At 63.0% G+C, this 19,622-nt stretch overlaps 1 protein-coding gene across 5 annotated transcripts in view; it reads left to right on the top strand.

Moving 5' to 3' along the window:
• The window catches only part of ADAR (adenosine deaminase RNA specific), a 38,897-nt gene extending 24,507 nt beyond the window's left edge, over window positions 1-14,390 (top strand). For 4 of the 5 annotated variants that reach the window (XM_086694067.1, XM_086694063.1, XM_086694065.1 and 1 more), the window contains 10 exons: window positions 49-239; window positions 8,017-8,242; window positions 8,411-8,582; window positions 8,716-8,809; window positions 8,892-9,014; window positions 9,289-9,422; window positions 10,816-10,998; window positions 11,291-11,403; window positions 11,729-11,856; window positions 11,993-14,390. In XM_086694067.1, coding sequence (XP_086550193.1) covers window positions 49-239; window positions 8,017-8,242; window positions 8,411-8,582; window positions 8,716-8,809; window positions 8,892-9,014; window positions 9,289-9,422; window positions 10,816-10,998; window positions 11,291-11,403; window positions 11,729-11,856; window positions 11,993-12,230 — 1,602 coding nt within the window. In that variant the 3' untranslated portion in view covers window positions 12,231-14,390. The remainder of the gene's footprint in view (window positions 1-48; window positions 240-8,016; window positions 8,243-8,410; window positions 8,583-8,715; window positions 8,810-8,891; window positions 9,015-9,288; window positions 9,423-10,815; window positions 10,999-11,290; window positions 11,404-11,728; window positions 11,857-11,992) is intronic. The other variant, XM_086694064.1, reaches the window with a different exon arrangement.
• The last annotated feature ends 5,232 nt before the right edge of the window (window positions 14,391-19,622 follow it).

Genomic DNA, 19,622 nt, shown 5'->3' with positions numbered 1-19,622 from the left:
TTCCACAGGCGCTTACGGCTCCTCTTTGCGTGGCCGCTTCTCCTTCAGCCCGGAGGCGCCAGCGTGGAATCGTTTGAGAACCTGGAGTCCGGGATGCCCAGCAAGGTCAGGAGGGTGGGCGAGCTCGTCAGATACCTGAACACCAACCCCGTGGGCGGCCTGCTGGAGTACGCCCGCTCCCACGGCTTCGCGGCCGAGTTCAAGCTGGTCGACCAGTCCGGCCCCCCGCACGAGCCCAAGTGAGTGTGCCGGCCCCGCCGTGGCCTCGGGGAGGAGGGCCGTGCAGGCTGCAGTGGGCGGGGGGGGGGGGGGGGGGGGGGGGGGGGGGGGTCCGTCCTGGCTGTGTTGTCACCTGCAGGACGCTCAGGGGCCACCCAGAGGGTTCGCGTGAGCAGGCTCCTCTTGCTTTTAACTGATTTCAAGTTTTAATTTTTTTTTAACGTCTATTTATTTTTGAGAGAGAGAGACAGAGTGTGAGCCGGGGAGGGTCAGAGAGAGAGGGGGACACTGGATATGAAACAGGCTCCAGGCTCCGAGCTGTCAGCACAGAACCCAGTGCAGGGCTCGAACCCATAAACCACGGGATCGTGACCTGAACCGAAGTTGGACCCTTAACCGACCGAGCCAGCCAGGCGCCCCTGGTTTCAAATTTTAAAGGAACGTGCAAAAAATCATTCCGGCAGTTGAAGGAGTATGCGGGGGAAAGGCTCCTTTCTCTGCTGGTTTCCTTCTGACTCGTTACCAGTTTCCACAATACTTCTAGAAACTTCCATGCTTGTATTAGTGCGTCTTCTTTCCATTTTGCTTTTTTTTTGGTAAGTTTATTTACTTATTTTGAGAGAGGGTGAGGAGAGAGAGAGAGAGGTCAGGGGGAGGTGCAGAGAGAGGGGAAGAATCCCAAGCAGGCTCCAGGCTCAATGCAGAACCCTACACGGGACTCAATCTCAGAACCGTGAGATCACGACCGGAGCCGATAGCAAGAGTTGGACGCTTAACCAGCTGAGCCCCCCAGGTGCCCCTCATTCTGCTTTTTGAACAAAAATAGGCGTAAGTTATATCTTCTGCTCTACGCTGGCTGCTTAGCAGCGTGTCTTAGAGGTCATATATAACTCAGGTACACACATCTATCAGACTCTTTTCCACATATTTCTGTAGTTTTTCTACATCTTTTAAAAATTTATTTATTTGTCGGGAGAGGGGCAGAGAGAGAGGGACAGAGAATCCTTGGAGCCCCATGCAGGGCTCAGTTCCACAAACCATGAGATCATGACCTGATCCAGAACCAAAGATCAGGTGCTTAACTGGCTGAGCCACCCAGGAGCCCTTAAATCTTTTTTTTTTTTTTTTTAAACATTTATTTATTTTTGAGAGACAGAGACGGGGTATGAGCAGGGGAGGGGCAGAGAGAGAGAGAGGGAGACACAGAATCTGGAAGCAATCTCCAGGCTCCAAGCTGTCAGCACAGAGCCCAGCGCGGGGCTCAAACTCATGAATCGTGAGATCGTGACCTAGGCTGAAGTCGGACGCTTAACTGACTGAGCCACCCAGGCGCCCCAATCTTTTTTTTTTAACATAATCTCTGAACCCAGTGTGGGGCTCGAACTCACGACCCTGAGATCAAGAGCCACGTGCTCCATCGACTGGCGCCACCCACAGCTTCCTCGAATAGATGCTTATGGTTTCACAGTTGTTTTATCGGGCAAGAGATATAAAAGGTCTTTTCCGAAAATGGACACCCCCCAACCTGGGGGACACCTGGTAGGGGACACCTAGCACCTGGCTTAAGAAAGAGAACGTTGCTGTCGATGTTGAAGCCCTCACTTTGCGTCACTGAGCTCACCGACTTCAGTGACGACGGGGTCGGACTCGCTCTTGCTCCTAGAGGCAGTCTTGGTGCCGTGTGTCTGTGCCGTCCGTTTTCAGGAGGGGGTTTCTGGGCTAGAAGTCACACACGGTTTCGAAGGGTTTGGGTTTCCGTGTAGGTGATAGACGACTCACAATGAGACCCAACAGCCTCGTCCTGACTGCTCCCCTTGGCCCCGTGCCCGCCTCCCCACACACCTCACCCCGGCGTGTCATCACTTTATACCACGCGTCCTTCCAGAGCCTCTGCGTGACGACGCGAGCCGAGCTGCCGCGTGTCCCTTGTGTCACGCAGAAGCGCAGACGCGCTTTGGCGTCTAGCCTGCTGCTTCCACACGACAGTGTAACCGTGGAGTTTTGCGTCTCCCGTCCCGTTCTGTGTCCAGAGGCGTCCCTGCGGTGCCCAGGGCTCGGGCTCACCCCCCGTCTCGCCAGCCCCCTGGGCACCAGTAGGCAGATTGTCTCCAAACTTTGCCGCTATAGAGAGCGCTGCAGTGAATAACTTCCGTGCGCTCAAAATTTTGATAAGTATCGCTGTGTTTTCCTCCAAGGAGACGATGCTTATGCTCTGGCACCAGTAAGTACAGAACAGTCCTTCCCTCTTTGCCGTGACCAGTACAGAATCACGGGCTTCCCCGGGAGTAAACCGTTCCTCAGAAGTCTTTCCAGAGCCAAGTGGCGTAAGGCAAAAAGCATTTGCCATTCGTTTAAGTAAATGCAGATTTTTTTAGCATTCCCAGACCCCAAAAAGTCCCCTCTCTCAGGCATTTCTGATTCCTTAGGACGCGTCTTGCTAACAGATGCACAGAATACATCCAGATAAAGCCCGGGCGCTCAGACCCGCTTTGGAGCTACCGAGGCTGGATCTGAGCCGCGAGGGCGGGGGCGCGGGCACGCTGCCCCTGCCACGCGGAACGCCGCTCTGCCTTTTTGCATAAAAGCAAAAGTCCTCTTGGGATTTCTTTTGGTTAATGGGCACAGTCACTCGTGTGGGTCTGTCCTAGAGGGGAAGTGGCTTGACACGGACTTTGGAAACGTGTATCAAAATGCTTCTCTTTGCTGTTGTAAAACGCGAGCAGTGAACTCAATGCGGCACAAAGATCAGCCTGTGTTAAGATATTTATTGTTATCGTTACCGTTACCAATAGACGGAAGGAGAAAACCCACAGGTCATCTCCAGAGATTCCAAAAGGGCATTTAGTTAAAATTCAGCGTCCGTTCCATTTAAAAAGCCAAGCTGTTGATAAAGCACGAACTGTCGAGTGCTTCCTTAGCGTGACAGAGTAAGTGTGAAGTCAGCAGCCCGCAGCCTCCTTCACGTCGAACCTGGAGCTGCTCCCAGTAAAGTCAGGGGACACGTGGGCGTCGCGTCCTCATTACTCCGTGGTGCTCCAGCATCACAAGCTAATGCCATCCGTTAAGACGGAGAAGGATGAAGAGAGGGAGGTAGGAGGTGAGGGTTCGCAGGTGATGTGATCGCATCGCTGAAGTATTCGGGACAGAAACGGGAATTCAGGAGAGCAGGACAGCGGAAAATCACCTGGAAACATCAAGAGCTTCTCTGCAGCAACAGGCAGTTCGAAGTCATAGTGGAAGAAAGCCTGTCTGCAGCAGGTGCTAAACGCGTAAAAGACCTTGGCGCGTTCTGAGCGGGAAACACACGGGCTCCGAGACTCTGATTAGGTAGAAAAGTCCCACGTGATGAGAGCAGCTGCCCCCAGATTACTTACATTTAGCGCGATCCCAATAGAACACTGGTAGAATTGATTTTCCACCTGGAAAACGTGATTCCCGTTTTATATGAAAAACCCACGTGGGGGAAGAGCTAGGAGATGGAGAGCGGGAGGAACCCCCCGTGCCCGGTGGCGCATTGGCCTGTGAGCGGGGAAGGCAGGTCGCACGGCAGGTGGACGCAGACGGGCTCTGTGGTGGACACAGGGCTGCAGGTCGGGGGGACGGGAGTGACTGGGCGGCAGGGAGAAGGCTGCCCACCACGTCTCACCCCCGGTGTCCGTGTCCTCGGTCGCATCGAATCGCCGTGTCCGGGACTGAAATAGGAAATCGGGGCGCCCGGCCGGCTCAGTCGCTGGAGCATGTGACTCTTGATATTGGGGTTGTGAGTTGGGGCCCCACGTTGGGTGTAGAGAGGGCTTAAAGATAAAATCTTAAAACGTCCATAATACGTATACGTGTATAACGTGTATTCACAGAGAAATAGGTAAAATCCCAAAAGCACTAGATGAAAGTGTGGATTTCTGTTCGAGCATCTTGGACTGGCAAAGCCTCCAACAAGACACAGCAGATGAAGTCCCAGAGGGAAAAGATGGAGACGGGTTATCAGGACAAGTGGTGTTTCTTAAAAGGATCACCTGAGGGAAAAACACTCAGGGCCAGTTTCTTTAAAAATGAGGGATTCTTGGGACGCCTGGGCGGCTCAGTCGGTTGAGCGTCCGACTTCGGCTCCTCAGGTCGTGATCTCAGGCTTTGTGAGTTCGAGCCCCACGTCAGGCTCTGCGCTGACCGCTTGCTCAGAGCCTGGAACCTGCTTCAGATTCTCTGTCTCCTCCTCTCTCTGCCCCTCCCCCGCTCACGCTTGGTCTCACTCTGTTTCTCAAAAAGAAATCAATGTAAAAAAAATTTTTAAAATGAGGGATTCTTTTCCAGTCTAATAGGAAAACAAAGACGGTGAACTGTCCCCAGAAGAGCATCAGGAAGTACCAATAGAAGGTGCTCGACTCCCTCTGTAAATACACATACACACGGTTGGCGACCCCGTGGCGTCCGTGGTGCATCTCAGCGTGCGGTAGTTACGGCGAGGTGGGGCCGCCCCTGGGAGTCCACACCCACGAGGGACGGGGACAGGCGGTCTGTGCCCGTGTCCTCCGCAGGCCGGTGAAGGAAACTGAGGTGTACCCGCACCACGGAGCACCTCGCAGCCCTGAGCCAGAGTCCGCCCGTGCGGGTGGGCCGTCTGGGGTGCAGGAGGGAGGGATGTGAGCGCGAGCTTGCGGACGGCCACCTAGGGTCCCTTCTCGCGGGATGAGATACTGGCGGCGTTTGCTTCTGCGGAATGAGAGATACCTGACTCTCGCTGTATGTTCTTTTCTTTCTTTAATTTTTTAATGTCTTATTTCTGAGAGAGAGAGACACAGAGACAGAGAGAGACAGAGCTCGCGCAGGGGAGGGGCAGAGAGAGGGGGGGACACAGAATCCGAAGCAGGCTCCGGGCTCCGGGCTGTCACAGCACAGAGCCCGACATGGGGCTCGAACTCACAAGCTGTGAGATCACGACCTGAGCTGAAGTCGGACGCCCAGTCGACTGAGCCACCCAGGCGCCCCGACTTTCATGATATATTCTTAACTGTTTGAATTTTTGTGGGGTACCCAACTATTCAATTTTAAAAGGTCCTTAAAGGAGAAGAGCTCACAAAAATGGCATCTTACTTTAAGTTTTCTTTTAATAATAAGTAACGTTGTTGATGTCTTCATATCTATGTGTTACTTGTGTTTCCTGTTACGTGAACTCCTTGTAGCTCTTGCCCTAGTCCATCCTTTTTTACTTGACTAGGTAAGAACAGGGCGGGAGGAACGGGGAGAGGCCGTTGCGCTCCTGGCCTCCGCCTGCCCTTTGCGCCCAGCCGCCCTCCCTGGCTTCAGCCTTGTTCTTCGTGCCTGCGTTCTGGCCTCTCGTCTTCTCCTTGCACAGAACCCCCCCTAGGACTTTGAGTGACTCACGCAGAATTTCAGAAATTACTGTGACCCACACGGAGCGCGCGGCAGACCCCTGGCCACGGCAGCGCCCACGCACTTGGGGAGGGGCTGGGGCCGCAGTACCTGCCCTGCTGTCGGGGTGACACATTGTGCCCTGTGTTTTGCCTCCTCTCTGGCCTCCTTGGAAACCACCGAATGTGCCCGCCAAACACAGACCTTCCCAGAGCTCTGGACCGCCGTGTCCCGTCTCCTGTCGCTTCCGCCTGACCCTCTGGTCCCACCTGCCCAGAGAGCTCTTGGGTGTCGCCCCGTGGCCGTTTCCCCTGGTCCTTCCCGTGTCAGTCGGTGACCCCACCGCCCGCCCTCTGCTCCACAGCCACAGCCGTAGGGGCGGGCCAGCTTCCCTCCCCTGCACGTCCTTCAAGCAGACCGTCCCCCGGCCCGTGTGTTGTGCATATGGTTCGGCGCAAACCTCCACCCGCCTCCAGCGCCGAAACCAGTCGGTGGCCTCCTGCTCTCCCAGCTTTGTTCGTTCATTCAGGAATGTTGAGGGGCCACATTTGTATTTGTGTGGACGGGCGCCAGATACGGATCAGGGATCCTTGATAGGGACAAGTGTGAGGTCTCCTATCTCGTGCGTGTCACCAAGAGCTCAGGTTGTGTGCTGGGTTGCGGGTCTGCTCGGCGGCCCGACTCAGTAGGGAGAGGCGCCCACGCGGTGGCCTCAGGCTGCTTAAGAGGAGGACGGCGCTTCGGGAGGGAGCGAACTCGGCCCAGGTCGGCGCTGGGAGGGGAGCTCGCTGCGTTTGGTACTAGCCGCAGTCCTGTGACGGGCACCCCCCTACCCGCATTGCACTGTGCAGGACGCCCCTCCGCCCTCCCTGTGCCGCTCACCACCTCCCACCCTCGGCCCTGCGTCTCACCAGCCTCCCAGCAGGCCCCCCGGCTGCACGCATCCCCCCTGCCCGCCGCCCCCCTCCCCCCAGACCCGTGCTTACGGAGCGCTTGGACCGTGGCTGGTGGCTTCTGTGTGTAGCTTTCAAGCGACAGGTCCCCGTGTCCCACACATACAGGCCCTGACGGGACAGGCACACCCCGTTGGCGCTCCCACGGACCGGGTGCTGCACACGGAAGGTTTGCGGGAACCTGCGTCGAGCGCGTCTGTCGGCGCCGTTTTTCCAGCTGTTCCGCTCACTTCCTGTCTCTGCGCCACGTTGTGGTGATGGTCACGGTATCTAAGCCTTTGCGTCACTACGTTTGGTGATCTGTGACCCGTGATCGCAAGTCGCTGGCAGCTCAGGTGATGGTTAGCGTTCTTTCGGAATAAAGAATGTTTTAGTTAAGGTACGTGTGGGGTTTTTAGACCCAGCGCTGGCACGCTAAGAGACTGCAGTATGGCGCCAACGTATTTCCACGTGCACTGGGAAACCAGAAAATGTATTCTGACTCGCTTTACCGCGATGCTCACTTGACGGCTGTGGTCTGCAGCTGTCTGAGGTCCTGCACGCGTATCTGTCTTCGTGCTAAGAATTCATACTTTTCAAGCACGCGGAACAGGCGTGAGATTCTGCGGAGTCTCTCAGAGGCCCGGTTTGGCCCCCGCTGCTTTCTGGCATCTGTCACGCCATGTCCCTGTCCTCCTCCTGTTCCCCCCCCCCCCCCCCGGCCCGCACGCCCCGGGTGGTGGAGGAGGGAGTCAGGGCGTCCCCTGCACCGGACAGGCTGCTCGGCGTGACTGAGCGTAGGGGGACCGGCTCTGTTTCCCGCCTGAGCAGTTTGGGACGGGGCTGAAGCTAGGATTCTTGACACCCTGGCGGGAGACGCCCCGTCACGCTCTCCCGCCCCTGCCTGGACGGCCGGCCGACCGGCTCACGTGCCCAGGCGCGCCCCTCCCAGGGCCCCCTCGTGAGAGCTGAGCCCCTTGCCTAAGGCACGTCTCCACGTCCGGCCACGCCAAGCTCAGGGTCCTCTTGGGCCAACCGGGAAATTAGGAAACGCAATCAGGTGCTCCGAAGTAGAGTGCTGAACCTCGAGGGAGAGCGCCGCTGCCGTTTCTGCCTAAGTTCTGGACAAAAGTACCCCTGCCGTGTTTCCTTACGCCCCATCCCCGACCTGCTGAACTTCGTGATGCGGGCCCAGAGTCCTCGCGGGCAGCCGCATCCCCTCAGATTTGGTGACACGATGTTGTCATCCAGTTCTGGGGCCACTTTCAGTTCGTGACAAGTGAGCCCGGTTTTCCGTGTATACGAAGTCTCCCTTATAAACGCGTCTACACTGAAGAAGAGTCGGCGTAGACAAAACCAGTAAGTAACAGTCCAGGCGACCTCTGGATCTGGTGGACGTGACGTTGTGAGTCCCCGGTGCCCCGCGCCTCACGCGGGCCCCTCGCGGCGACGCGGTCGCAGCCGGGCGCGTGTCTTTATCCTGCTTCTCGTCCCGAAGGTTCGTGTACCAGGCCAAAGTCGGGGGTCGCTGGTTCCCGGCCGTGTGCGCCCACAGCAAGAAGCAAGGCAAGCAGGAGGCGGCCGATGCGGCGCTCCGCGTCCTGATTGGGGAGGACGAGAAGGCCGAGCGCATGGGTTTCACAGAGGTAACCCCAGTGACAGGGGCCACTCTCAGAAGAACTATGCTCCTCCTCTCGAGGTCCCCAGAAGCACAGCCAAAGACAGTTAAGACGTCTACTCTTTCTGCCGTCTTCTCTTGGGGTCTTACCTTGCTGTCCTGTGACGCACTCCTGGGCTTTTACTCCGCGCCTCAGTAGCACGCACAGCGGGGACAGCACGGGCGGGCGGGGGGGTGGGCGCGCCGCGGGCCTGACGCAGCCTTGTGCCCACAGCTCCCCCTGACGGGCAGCACCTTCCACGACCAGATAGCCATGCTCAGCCACCGCTGTTTCAACGCCCTCACTAACAGCTTCCAGCCCTCCCTGCTCGGACGTAAGATCCTGGCCGCCGTCATCATGAAGAAGGCCTCGGACGACCTGGGGGTCGTGGTCAGCTTGGGGACAGGTCGGTGGGGCCCCCCCGGCGGCGGGAGCGGACTGCCGTGCGGTTCTTAGCGGCTGCGGTCCACCTGGACGAGCGCGGGAGGCCGGCCGTGCCCTGCGGAGAGGTCACCTTCTCCCCCCGCCCCTGCTTGCAGGGAACCGCTGCGTGAAGGGCGACTCTCTCAGCCTGAAGGGGGAGACGGTCAACGACTGCCACGCGGAGATCATCTCCCGGCGAGGCTTCATCAGGTGAGCCTCCGCCCGTCCCTCCGCGACTCGGGCCCCCGCCCTTTGCACCAGGGCGGCCGTCCTCACGGCGCCGTCCCCGCAGGTTCCTCTACAGCGAGCTGATGAAGTACAACCCGCAGACCGCGAAGGACAGCATCTTCGAGCCCGCGAAGGGAGGCGAGAAGCTCCAGATCAAGAAGACTGTGTCCTTCCACCTGTACATCAGGTGTGTGGTCCCCGTATCCACCTGGATGCCAGGCGCGCGCGGTCCCCGCCCAAAGCCCCGCCAGGCTCCACGGTCGGTTCCCGGGGGCGTCCTGGCCCGGAGGTGAGGCCTGCGCTTGGGGGCGTGTGGACGCAGCGTGGCCCACGTGCCCGGCCGCCCCCTCCCGGGGGCTGCAGGGGAAGCCCCTCGCCGCCTCCACGTCCCGCGCTTCCCGAGCCCCTGGGCTCTGGACGGGGCCACGGCACAGGCCCTGACGGCCGCTCCCGCCCCGCAGCACGGCCCCGTGTGGGGACGGCGCCCTCTTCGACAAGTCCTGCAGCGACCGTGCCGTGGAGAGCACCGAGTCCCGCCACTACCCCGTCTTCGAGAACCCCAAACAGGGCAAGCTGCGCACCAAGGTGGAGAACGGTGAGTGGCACCTGTCCCCCTGTGGGGACAGGAAGACTGCCGAGCCCGGGTCCACCGCCAGGACAAGGCACGGCTGCCACGCTCTCGGCGTCTGTTGCCAGAGCTCAAGGGCTGCTTTGCCGGGCGGGGGGCCCGGGGACAGGCGTGGACCGCGGGGGGGGCGGGGCTCCGCTCTGAGTCTGCGGGTCATGTGGGAGCCCTAGGGCCCACCCGGAGCTGAGGGGACAGCCTGGCCAGAAACACAGGTTCCCGGGAGGTGATCTTGCCGCCACGGGGAGGGCGGGGAAAACAGGAGAGACGGGAAACGAAGCGCACGCGCCCTGGGCTGTCCACTCACGGCTGCCCCCACGCCCTCGGGCCGGGTCACCTCCCTGCCCGGGACCGGGACCCAGCAGCTGGCCCCTGGCTGTGTCCCCAGAAGGTGGGAGCCGCCCCAGGGTCTGCCCACTGGTGAACAAAGTGGCTCTGTCCACGTGGTGCCGCGAAAGGGGGCGGTGCTGGCACCTCGCTGGACCCTGAGGACACACGAAGTGGAAGGGTCACATGCCCCGTGGCTCCGTTTATACAACGCGTCCGGAGTACAAAGGGGGCGACTCTGTGGAGACAGAGGGTGGACCAGCGTCGCCTGGGGCCTGGGGTGGGAGGGGCCGGCCCACAGGGTTTCTCCCGAGGGCCGTGAAAGTTCTGACTGGGGTGAGGGTCGCACGCCTCTGCGAACGCAGTAAAAGCCACAGAACCGTGTGCTTTATGTGGGTGAGTTCTATCTCAGCAAAGCTGTTACGACGAAAGCAAGGGGCGCCTGGCAGACTCAGTCGGGAGAGCACGTGACTCATAATCTCGGGGTCACGAGTTCGAGCCCCACGTTGGGTGTAAACACAGCAGCAGCGCCCCGTGGCGGCTTCCCAGTGCACCGCACATAAAAGCCAAACCTGCGCACCTGCCGAGGGCTCGGGCCCACTGGCTCTTCGTCGGCAACCTGGACAACCAAACCTCTTGCTGCCTCAGGGCCTTTGCTTGTGCTGTTCTCTGTGTCTGAAACCGTTATTCAGCCGTGGCTTCTCCACGTCTCTTGCTTTGCCTGCACGTCCGTCCCGGGCGGCCGCGCCACCCTCCCAGTCTCCGGGCCCTGTCGCCGTTCAGAGTTTGTGTGTGTGTGGAGCATTTGCTCGCTTGCTGTCTGTCTGCCCCCTCCTGCCCCCTCACCCGCGCACACGCTCCAGGGGCACAGAGGTCTTCTGGGTTCGCTCGCCGTTGTTCCCAGCACCGAGCACGGTGTTGGTGCGGCCAGAATGAGCCCACCAGTGCCTTGGCCCAAGCGTGAGGCGTAGAAGCCCCACGGCAGGAGTGGCCTGGCCCAGGGGCCCCCGTGGCTCTGACCCAAGTCCCTCCACAGGGGAAGGCACCATCCCAGTGGAATCCAGTGACATCGTGCCTACGTGGGACGGCATTCGGCTGGGGGAGCGACTCCGAACCATGTCCTGCAGTGACAAGATCCTGCGCTGGAACGTGTTGGGCCTGCAGGGGGCGCTGCTGACGCACTTCCTGCAGCCTGTGTACCTCAAGTCTGTCACCCTGGGTAAGGGTCCCGTCGGGCCGCACGCATCGTGGCTGGGTGCTGACGTGGCATCTGCGCTATGCCGTGTCCGGTGGCCACCCGGCTGCAGGGGCGGGCGGGGGGGGGGCGGGCTCAGCGCAGGCGCTCACCGGGCGGGTCTCACAGTGGCTCACGGAAAGCAGGCTCCAGCCACAGGATCGCCCGGAGCCCGAAGTGCCTGCGGGTGCGGGGCGCCACCTCTGTCCTCACGGCCCCACCGGGACCTTCTTCACGCTCCCTGCACAGACGGGCATGGTTTCCTCTTTGCACCCAGGTTACCTGTTCAGCCAAGGGCATCTGACTCGGGCCATCTGCTGCCGTGTGACCAGGGACGGGAGTGCCTTCGAGGACGGACTGCGGCCCCCCTTTATCGTCAACCACCCCAAGGTGTGTGGCCCCATCCACTTCCTCTTGATGTTTTCTCCCGTCCACGTGAGCCTGCCCGTGGCACCCCTGTGTCCGCTGTGGGCAGGGGATGTCCCGGGGGCTAGTCCCTCTGTCCCCTTGGATGCTGAGGGCTTGCTTTTGTCTGCAGCCCGTTTGAGTCGAGCAGGGCTCAGTGAGTCTAGTCTTCAGACAGAACCCTAGATACGGGGAGGGATCCCGAGCCCCCCCCCCCCCCAGCCCCGTGTCTTGGGAGTCCCCAGTCCCTGCCACAGGACCTTCTCCTGGAAGTCTCCATCTTTCCCGTCGCTCCCGGGATCTATCCCAGGTTGGCCGCGTCAGCGTGTACGACTCCAAGAGGCAATCCGGGAAGACGAAGGAGACCAGCGTCAACTGGTGCCTGGCTGACGGCTACGACCTGGAGATCCTGGATGGGACCAGAGGCACCGTGGACGGGTGAGGAGCCGCGGGGCCGCCCCGTCTGCGTTCCCCAGAGCTTAGCGGCTGCTTAGCGGCTGCCCCCTGTACCTCCCCCGCCGGGCTCCCCTCCCTCTCTGTCCCCGGGCAGTGCTGAGCTCTCTTGTTCCTCCAGGCCGCGGAACGAGCTGTCCCGGGTCTCCAAAAAGAACATTTTCCTCCTGTTTAAGAAGCTGTGCTCCTTCCGGTACCGCAGGGACCTGCTCAGACTCTCCTACGGGGAGGCCAAGAAGGCGGCCCGCGACTATGAGGTGGCCAAGAACTACTTCAAGAAGGGTCTGAGGGACATGGGTTACGGGAACTGGGTCAGCAAGCCCCAGGAGGAGAAGAACTTTTACCTCTGCCCCGTGTAGCGGGCCGGCCGCCGCAGGGTGGGCGCGAGGCGGGCTGTGCTGTCCTGTGGGGGTGGGGGCGGGGGGCGGGGGCATGCTGGGGACACCGGGAACTGGGTTCCTGCGTGCCCGGCCTCTGGGGGGGTGCTCACCCCCGCCCTGCCTGCGGGGGCGGGGGGAGGCGCGCCTTCTCTTCCCGCCACGCAAGCACGAGGGTCCTCGCCCACGACCCGCCCAGCCCCACTTGGCTCCCGCTGCCCCTCCCTGTGTTTGCCATCGACCTCTTGCCATCTCGGCCGGGGCCCCGTCAGCTCTGAGTCCTGGCGGGGCTGGGGGCTTCAGCGGCGGACTCCGTCCGCCCCTCCCACCCCCTCCCCGCCGGCTCCCCGCGGCCCTTTTGCGATCCCCTCCTTCTGATCACGGAGTCTCTCCTTTTCCTCCCAGAGGGCGAGAGGCGAACTTAAGCGGGCGAGACATCTAGGAGTCCGTCAGTCCCGGGGCCGTGGGGTCAGCGACCTTCGGGCCTCGCACTTTAGCCGGCACAGGGGGCGGGGCGGCCGGGAGGGCTGGCGCGGCCTGGGGGTCCCCCGGCGATAGCAGAGGGCCCTGTGGGGTGACGCCGACCGCCCAGGGGGCACAGACCCGCCTCGCCCAGCCGCCAGGCCACAGCTGCCCTCCTGGAGCATTCCTAGGGATTTGTCCTGCCGGCAGGGGACGGCACGGCCACAGACCCCAACCCCCTGGTGGGAGAAGTCCTCCGAAACAGGTCCTCCCCGCTCAGATAATCAGGACTTAGAACAAGGGCACGGTGTCGCCTTGGGTCGGATCACTGTACCGCCCGCGTGTTTCTCGTGACCGTGACGCCAGTGGGACTTGACGAAGTCGTGGGTAAATCAAGAGTTTTTAAAAATGTCATAAATGTCGATTCTTAACTGCCACAGATAACCTGTGATCGCACAGATGTAAAAGTCAGACTTAATTTTCCATTTATCCAAGTGCTTTTGTCTGCGAGGTCGCTTCAGGAGGGCCGGTCACAGGCCTGAGGTCTCCTTGCCCGTCAGGGAACCTTTAGAGGCTGACACCCGGCAGCGGTTGTAGATGAAACAGCAGCTCGTCCTAAAGCCCCGTGAGGCGGGACCCCGTCCGCACCTCCGGCCGGCGTTGACTCCCGTGGTCCCAGCCTTCCGTCTCCCCGGAGCCCAGCCCTGGGCCCGAGTCGGCCGGACGCGCTCCAGACCCGCCCCTCCAGACCCGAGCCCGCCTCCGGGTGGTGGCCGTGTGTGTCCGAGAGTGCTCCACGCCAGCGCCCCGAGGAGCCTGTCCCCCGCCCCCCGCACCCCCGCACTACTGCCGAGGCGGCCCCGTCCGCCCCCACCGCTTCAGCGGTAGATACGCCCCCCTTCACACTCCTGTTCTCGTGGCTCCTGTTTCTTCCGTGCTTTTGACCAAAAACTGACCAAGATAAAAAAAAAACCCAAGGTTTTAAAGCATACCGAAGATGTCTTTGCGGAACAGCCAAGCGTCCCGAGGAACCGGCAGGGAACCGGTGCCCGTCGCCGGGCGGAGGCGCCTCGGGACCTGCGGGCCCCGCTCCACCTTGGGTGCTAGCACCCCAGCTCGACCCGGCTGCCTCCTCTTTAGCTGGCAGCCCGCGGCCCTCAGAACCCCAGCCCCGCGCCCTGAGGTCAGAGGAGCCGTCGTAAACTTGTCGCCTTCGGTTTCTGCTGTAGGAAGAGATGTCTGCCGGAGATGCTGCTGTGCGGGGACATGCCCCCCCCCCCCACACACACACACACGTGCCCCTGCACCCCCGCCACCCCCGCAGGGCTGGACGGGGCAGAGCTCCCTCCTGCCCTGCTCTACTTTCTTGTCCGGTGTTTGTTTTTAGTAACCAGGACGCCCTCTTCCTTTTTTTTTTAAATGATCTTTGTAGTTGGTTCGTCCGGACCATGGCTGTCGTGCCCCCTCCGGTTATCGCTTGTGAAACGTGTCACCGCTGAAGCTATTTCCTGTACTCACGTGGAGAGGCTCTGTGGGTTTGGGTCCTGGTGTGACCCCAGGCGCTGGGTGGGAAGAGCCCAAGCTCAGGCTTGGTGTGGCCGTGGCTGCGGTTCTGCTCTTATGTGTCCCTCGGTAACAGTGACTCACGTTGTACATTCCTCAGAAATAAAAAAGGAGACTCTGAATTGTTAGAAAGCGTGCGGCCGTGGCTTCCTGGTGGGGGGACCTGGGGACGGAAGGAGCTGTGGTCCTGGGGAGGGACTGGGGACAGAGGGGCCTGTGGTCTTGGGGGTGGGGGGACTGGGGACAGACGGAGCTGTGGTGGGGGGGGTGGGGGAGAGGGGGAGGGACTGGGGCAGAGGGGCCTGTGGTCTTGGGGGTGGGGGGACTGGGGACAGACGGAGCTGTGGTGGGGGGGGTGGGGGAGAGGGGGAGGGACTGGGGCAGAGGGGCCTGTGGTCTTGGGGGTGGGGGGACTGGGGACAGACGAAGCTGTGGTGGGGGGGGTGGGGGAGAGGGGGAGGGACTGGGGCAGAGGGGCCTGTGGTCTTGGGGGTGGGGGGACTGGGGACAGACGAAGCTGTGATCCTGGTGGGGGGGAGAGGGGGAGGGACTGGGACAGAGGGGCCTGTGGTCTTGGGGGTGGGGGGACTGGGGACAGACGGAGCTGTGGTCCTGGGCGGGGGGAGAGGGGGAAGGACTGGGACAGAGGGGCCTGTGGCCTTGGGGGTGGGGGGACTGGGGACAGACGAAGCTGTGGTGGGGGGGGTGGGGGAGAGGGGGAGGGACTGGGGACAGAGGGGCCTGTGGTCTTGGGGGTGGGGGGACTGGGGACGGAAGGAGCTGTGGTCCTGGGGAGGGACTCGGGACAGAGGGGCTGTGGTCTTGGGGGTGGGGGGACTGGGGACAGACGGAGCTGTGATCCTGGTGGGGGGGAGAGGGGGAGGGACTGGGACAGAGGGGCCTGTGGTCTTGGGGGTGGGGGGACTGGGGACGGACGGAGCTGTGGTCCTGGGCGGGGGAAGAGGGGGAAGGACTGGGACAGAGGGGCCTGTGGCCTTGGGGGTGGGGGGACTGGGGACGGATGGAGCTGTGGTCCTAGGCGGAGGGAGAGGGGGAGGGACCGGGACAGAGGGGCCTGTGGTCTTGGGGGTGGGGGGACTGGGGACGGACGGAGCTGTGGTCCTGGGTGGGGGAAGAGGGGGAAGGACTGGGACAGAGGGGCCTGTGGCCTTGGGGGTGGGGGGACTGGGGACGGATGGAGCTGTGGTCCTGGGCGGAGGGAGAGGGGGAGGGACTGGGACAGAGGGGCCTGTGGCCTTGGGGGTGGGGGGACTGGGGACGGATGGAGCTGTGGTCCTGGGTGGGGGAAGAGGGGGAAGGACTGGGACAGAGGGGCCTGTGGCCTTGGGGGTGGGGGGACTGGGGACGGATGGAGCTGTGGTCCTGGGCGGAGGGAGAGGGGGAGGGACTGGGACAGAGGGGCCTGTGGCCTTGGGGGTGGGGGGACTGGGGACGGACGGAGCTGTGGTCCTGGGGTTCGGGGCTGGGGCCCGCCCCCACACGCCCTTCCTCACGAGCCCACCAAACGGACGGGATGCCCCCCCCCCCACCCCCCGGAGCAGGGACACCCGTGGAGATGACCGCCCCGCCCCCACAGGGCACCCGCCCCCAGCTGCTGCTCGGCCTGGCCCCCAGGGCCCGCAGGGAAGCGCATACTTGGAGCAAAGTTCCAGGAGACCCGCCGTGGCTTCCCCTGCTTTACGTGTGGGAGGCACCGGACTGTTCGTTCCACCTGAGTTTCCAAGAGGACTCACCCCTGTCCACGTGGTAACTTAGTCTACGGTCTCTACCAGATCCAGCCCAAGTACCTGATGGGGAGGCGGAGTCCCAGCGAAGCCTCCTTCCCCGTCCACTATGCAGATGGGACAGTTGAGGCCGGGAGGGCCAGTGACGTGTCCAGGAGCACATTAGGGACCACAGTTCTGCATGGCTGTCACTCGTGGTCCGTGAGACCCCGAGCTGAGTCAGCTGGACGGGTTTCCAAAGACCTCGAAGGGGAACATCTGCCCCTCCCCCCCCCTCCCCCCCACCCCGGAACCGACCAGGAGCCTGTCAAGCGGTTCCTGGTCCCACGCGGAGGGCAGGGTGTCCTTCACACCTAGTGCAGGTGCCGGGCACGTGTGCAGAGGGAACAAGATGGCCCCCACCCCCCACTCCAAGTGGGCTGGGAAGAAGGGCCGCCCCCCGGGGACCCACGGGTGTCCTCGGCTCGTTTCAGGTGCGGGAGGCCCACAGTTTAACGCCACTTCTGGGTTGGGCCCACGGCAAAGGGGGCTCACGCAGGCCGCAGCTGTGAGGAGACCTGTGAGACCTGGCCAGCCTGCCTCCGGCCCCTTCTTTGAAAGGGGCCCTCCCCTCAGAGCTCCCTCCCTACCCAGGAGCTAGTTCTGGGCTCTGTGACTCGGGGCCCAGCCGCTTGGCCGCTTCCTTTCCGTCCGATGGGTGTCCGCGTAGGGCACAGAGCAGTACTGGAGTTACGGCTGCTCTCCAGTCTCGAACCATCTGTCATGCCTCACGAGTCGTTTCTCCAGCAGGTCCCGGGTCCCTGAATTTGCCAACCCCAGCCCCCAAATACGAGACAGACAAGACAGCTTTGGAAACCTCTTTCTTTACGAGAATGTGAAGTTCCTAACGCGTCTGGCCCGGAGTTGGCTAGGACCGGTGCAAATACTCCAGGAGCACAGACGAGGGAGACCAAGGCCAGTGCGGGGGCAGGGGGCACGGGGGGGGGGGGGGGTGGGTGGGCGGGAGTCGTAGCCACACCTAGACCTACAGTCCCTTAGGAGCCGCGTGACAGCCGGCCGGGCCGCTGGGCCACACACCGAAGGTGCCGCTTCACGCTCCGGCCCGGGCGGGTGACGGGCAGGTGACGGCAGCCCACACACAGGGGAGCAGCCGGCTGAGAGCCGGAGTCCGCTCCGGCCAGGGACTGGGTTCACCGACGCCCTAGCCTTCCCCCAGCCGCCCCCCACCGTCCCTCCGCCTCTCTGAGGCGGCTTCTGTGTCGGCGGCGGGAGCCCCCTGCCTGCAGGCCGTCCAGGAACAAGGGCCTGGGGCTGGAGGAGGCAGGAGTCGAGCCCCCAGATCCTGCCTCTGCCCTCCCTGCACAGCCCTCGTCCGCGGAGAAGGCCCGTCAGGCGGCCGCCGATAGACTGCTCGCCTCCTGCCGCAGCGCCGGCCGTCAAAAGCAGAGTCGGACAGCGAGGTCGGCACACGGCCTGTGGCCCCGCCGTCCCCGGGAGAGACGGGCCAGTCACTGCCTCGGCGCCCCTCCCAAGCCCATCTGGCTCGGGCTTCGGTCCAGCGTCGGCACCGCCCTCTTCCGATCCGGGACTGGGCGCCTGGCTCTCCAGAGACGGCCCCGGGGCCCCGCCCCTGACCGGGGCCCCGCCCCTGACGGCACAAGGGAAGAGGAGGGGCTGTGCCTGTCCCCAGTTCCCAGCACCCGAGGCTCAAACCCTGCTGCCCTCCCCTCCCCCCAGCAGCAGGGGCCCCGAAGGGCGGCGCCCAGACGTGGGGAAAATGGCACGCCCCAAGGGCCCAGCCCGGTGACCCCGCCGTACGCAGCCGCAGCCGCCTGTCTCTCCGCGCTCCAGCCCTCAACCAGCTCGGCCCTCCCTGTTTCACAGACGAGAATGAGCAAGGTCACGGCAAAGCGCTTTCGGTCTCCAGGCCTTGGTTTCCTCATGTGTCAGATGCCCACGAAACGCTGGGCAAGCTGCCAACTCAGACCCCTCTAGCGTTTCTGGTGACTTACTGGGACAACAGCCACTCGCGGGAAGCACTTAACGCAAGGCCAGGCGCAGCGGCAGCTGACAGGGCCCTCCGCGTGGCCCAGGCCTTGACGAGGGGCGGGGAGAGCCAGGAGGGAAGGCCTCCGGCGGGCACCCCACCCTCCAGGGGGAGGGTTCTTTCCAGTTGGTGTTCTGGTTCCCGGACTTTCCCAGGACTCTGAGTTTGCCGTGCGTCCAGGCATAATGCAAGCAAGTTTCAACTTGCTGCTCTAGAACGGGGTGGGGGGGGGCCCACGGGGCCAAGACACCCCCCTCAGGAGGGATGAGCCCATTCTGGCAGGCGGGGACGCATGCCGAGGCACACCTGGCCCAACTACTGGCCGGACACCCGCGGCCGGGACAAGCCTAGATCGGCCCAGGGGCTACGAGCTCGCACCCGTGTTGGGAGGAGCTGACCCGGGAGGGAGGCCAGGGTCGGGGCTGGAGCACAGCCCAGGAACAGGACGACGCTTTGCGGAAAGCACTCCAGAGAGAGGCACGGCCGTCAGACCCACCGACCGTCAGACCCACCGAGCGTGCCCCGGAATGTTCTCCAGTCCCCAGCTCCCCAGTCCCCGCCCTGCTTCAGGGGACTTGCTTTGCTCAAGGAAGAGACACGGGGTAAGGGAGCGTCTGCGAGGGAGGCTTTCGGGACAGTCAGGTGAGCCCAGCGCCCCAGCTCTGCCTGCCCCCCGACTGCACTTTCGCGAAGCCTCTGCTTCGTGCCAGGGACCGACTGGGCTTCTTGGAGACCCTCCCCTCCTCCTCTGGCCCCCCCCCCCCCGAAGAGGCAGTCCCACCCCCATGGTGGAGATGAGGGCTCCGAGGCCCAGCAGGGCGAACAGACTTGTTCCCGTGGCTGAGCGAGCAGGTGGTGGGCCAGGACTGGAATCCACACTGAGCCCGGCCCTTTGGCTACGCCGGGCGGACTGACCCCTCCGTGGCACCGAGGACGGGCTGGGACCGCAAATCGGAGCCACTCACGCGGCAGGGATGGGGGCAGGAGGCCCATCGGAGGCCTGTTGACGGGGCTGAGAGGCCAGGGGGTCCCCAGCTGGTCGCTGGGAGCAGGGAGCGAACACGGCCTCCGGGGGGCCCAGGGACAGAGGCAAAGACCATGCCCCGTGAGGAGCCGGAGGCGGCAACGCGGCGTGCTGGCGGGGGAGGGCTGGGGTGGCACCACCGCTTCCTGCCCGGCGCCCTCTGCGGAGGGCACAGAGGCTGGGTCAGCTTAAAGCCGACAGCTTTGGTTTCCTGACTCCAAACGCCCGGTCAGTTCAGGGGGCCAGAAGCAGCCGGCGAGCTCGCACTGCGCACCCTCAGAACTCAGAGGCTCCCCCGATACCCAGCCTTGCCCCCCACACCCTGGCCTGAGCAAGGAAGGGGTGCAGAGGGAGCTGGGGCTCCGGGGCCCCTTAGGAGCGGAGGGCTGTGGGGCTGGGCTGGAGGCCCCCCCCCCAGGAATCCGACCACAGCGACAGGTGAGCGCCCCCCCCCCCCCCCGCAGACGCGTCCCTGCGTCCCTGCGCCCGAAAGGCCCGGTGGCCCTCCATCAGGTCGGCCGGAGTCGGCCCCA

This window comes from Puma concolor, chromosome E4 (assembly GCF_028749965.1).
Source record: "Puma concolor isolate L17-30 chromosome E4, mPumCon1.1.hap2, whole genome shotgun sequence".
Lineage (NCBI taxonomy): Eukaryota > Metazoa > Chordata > Mammalia > Carnivora > Felidae > Puma > Puma concolor.
The sequence above is the reverse complement of the archived record's forward strand: the minus strand, read 5'-3'. Positions and strand labels throughout refer to the sequence as shown.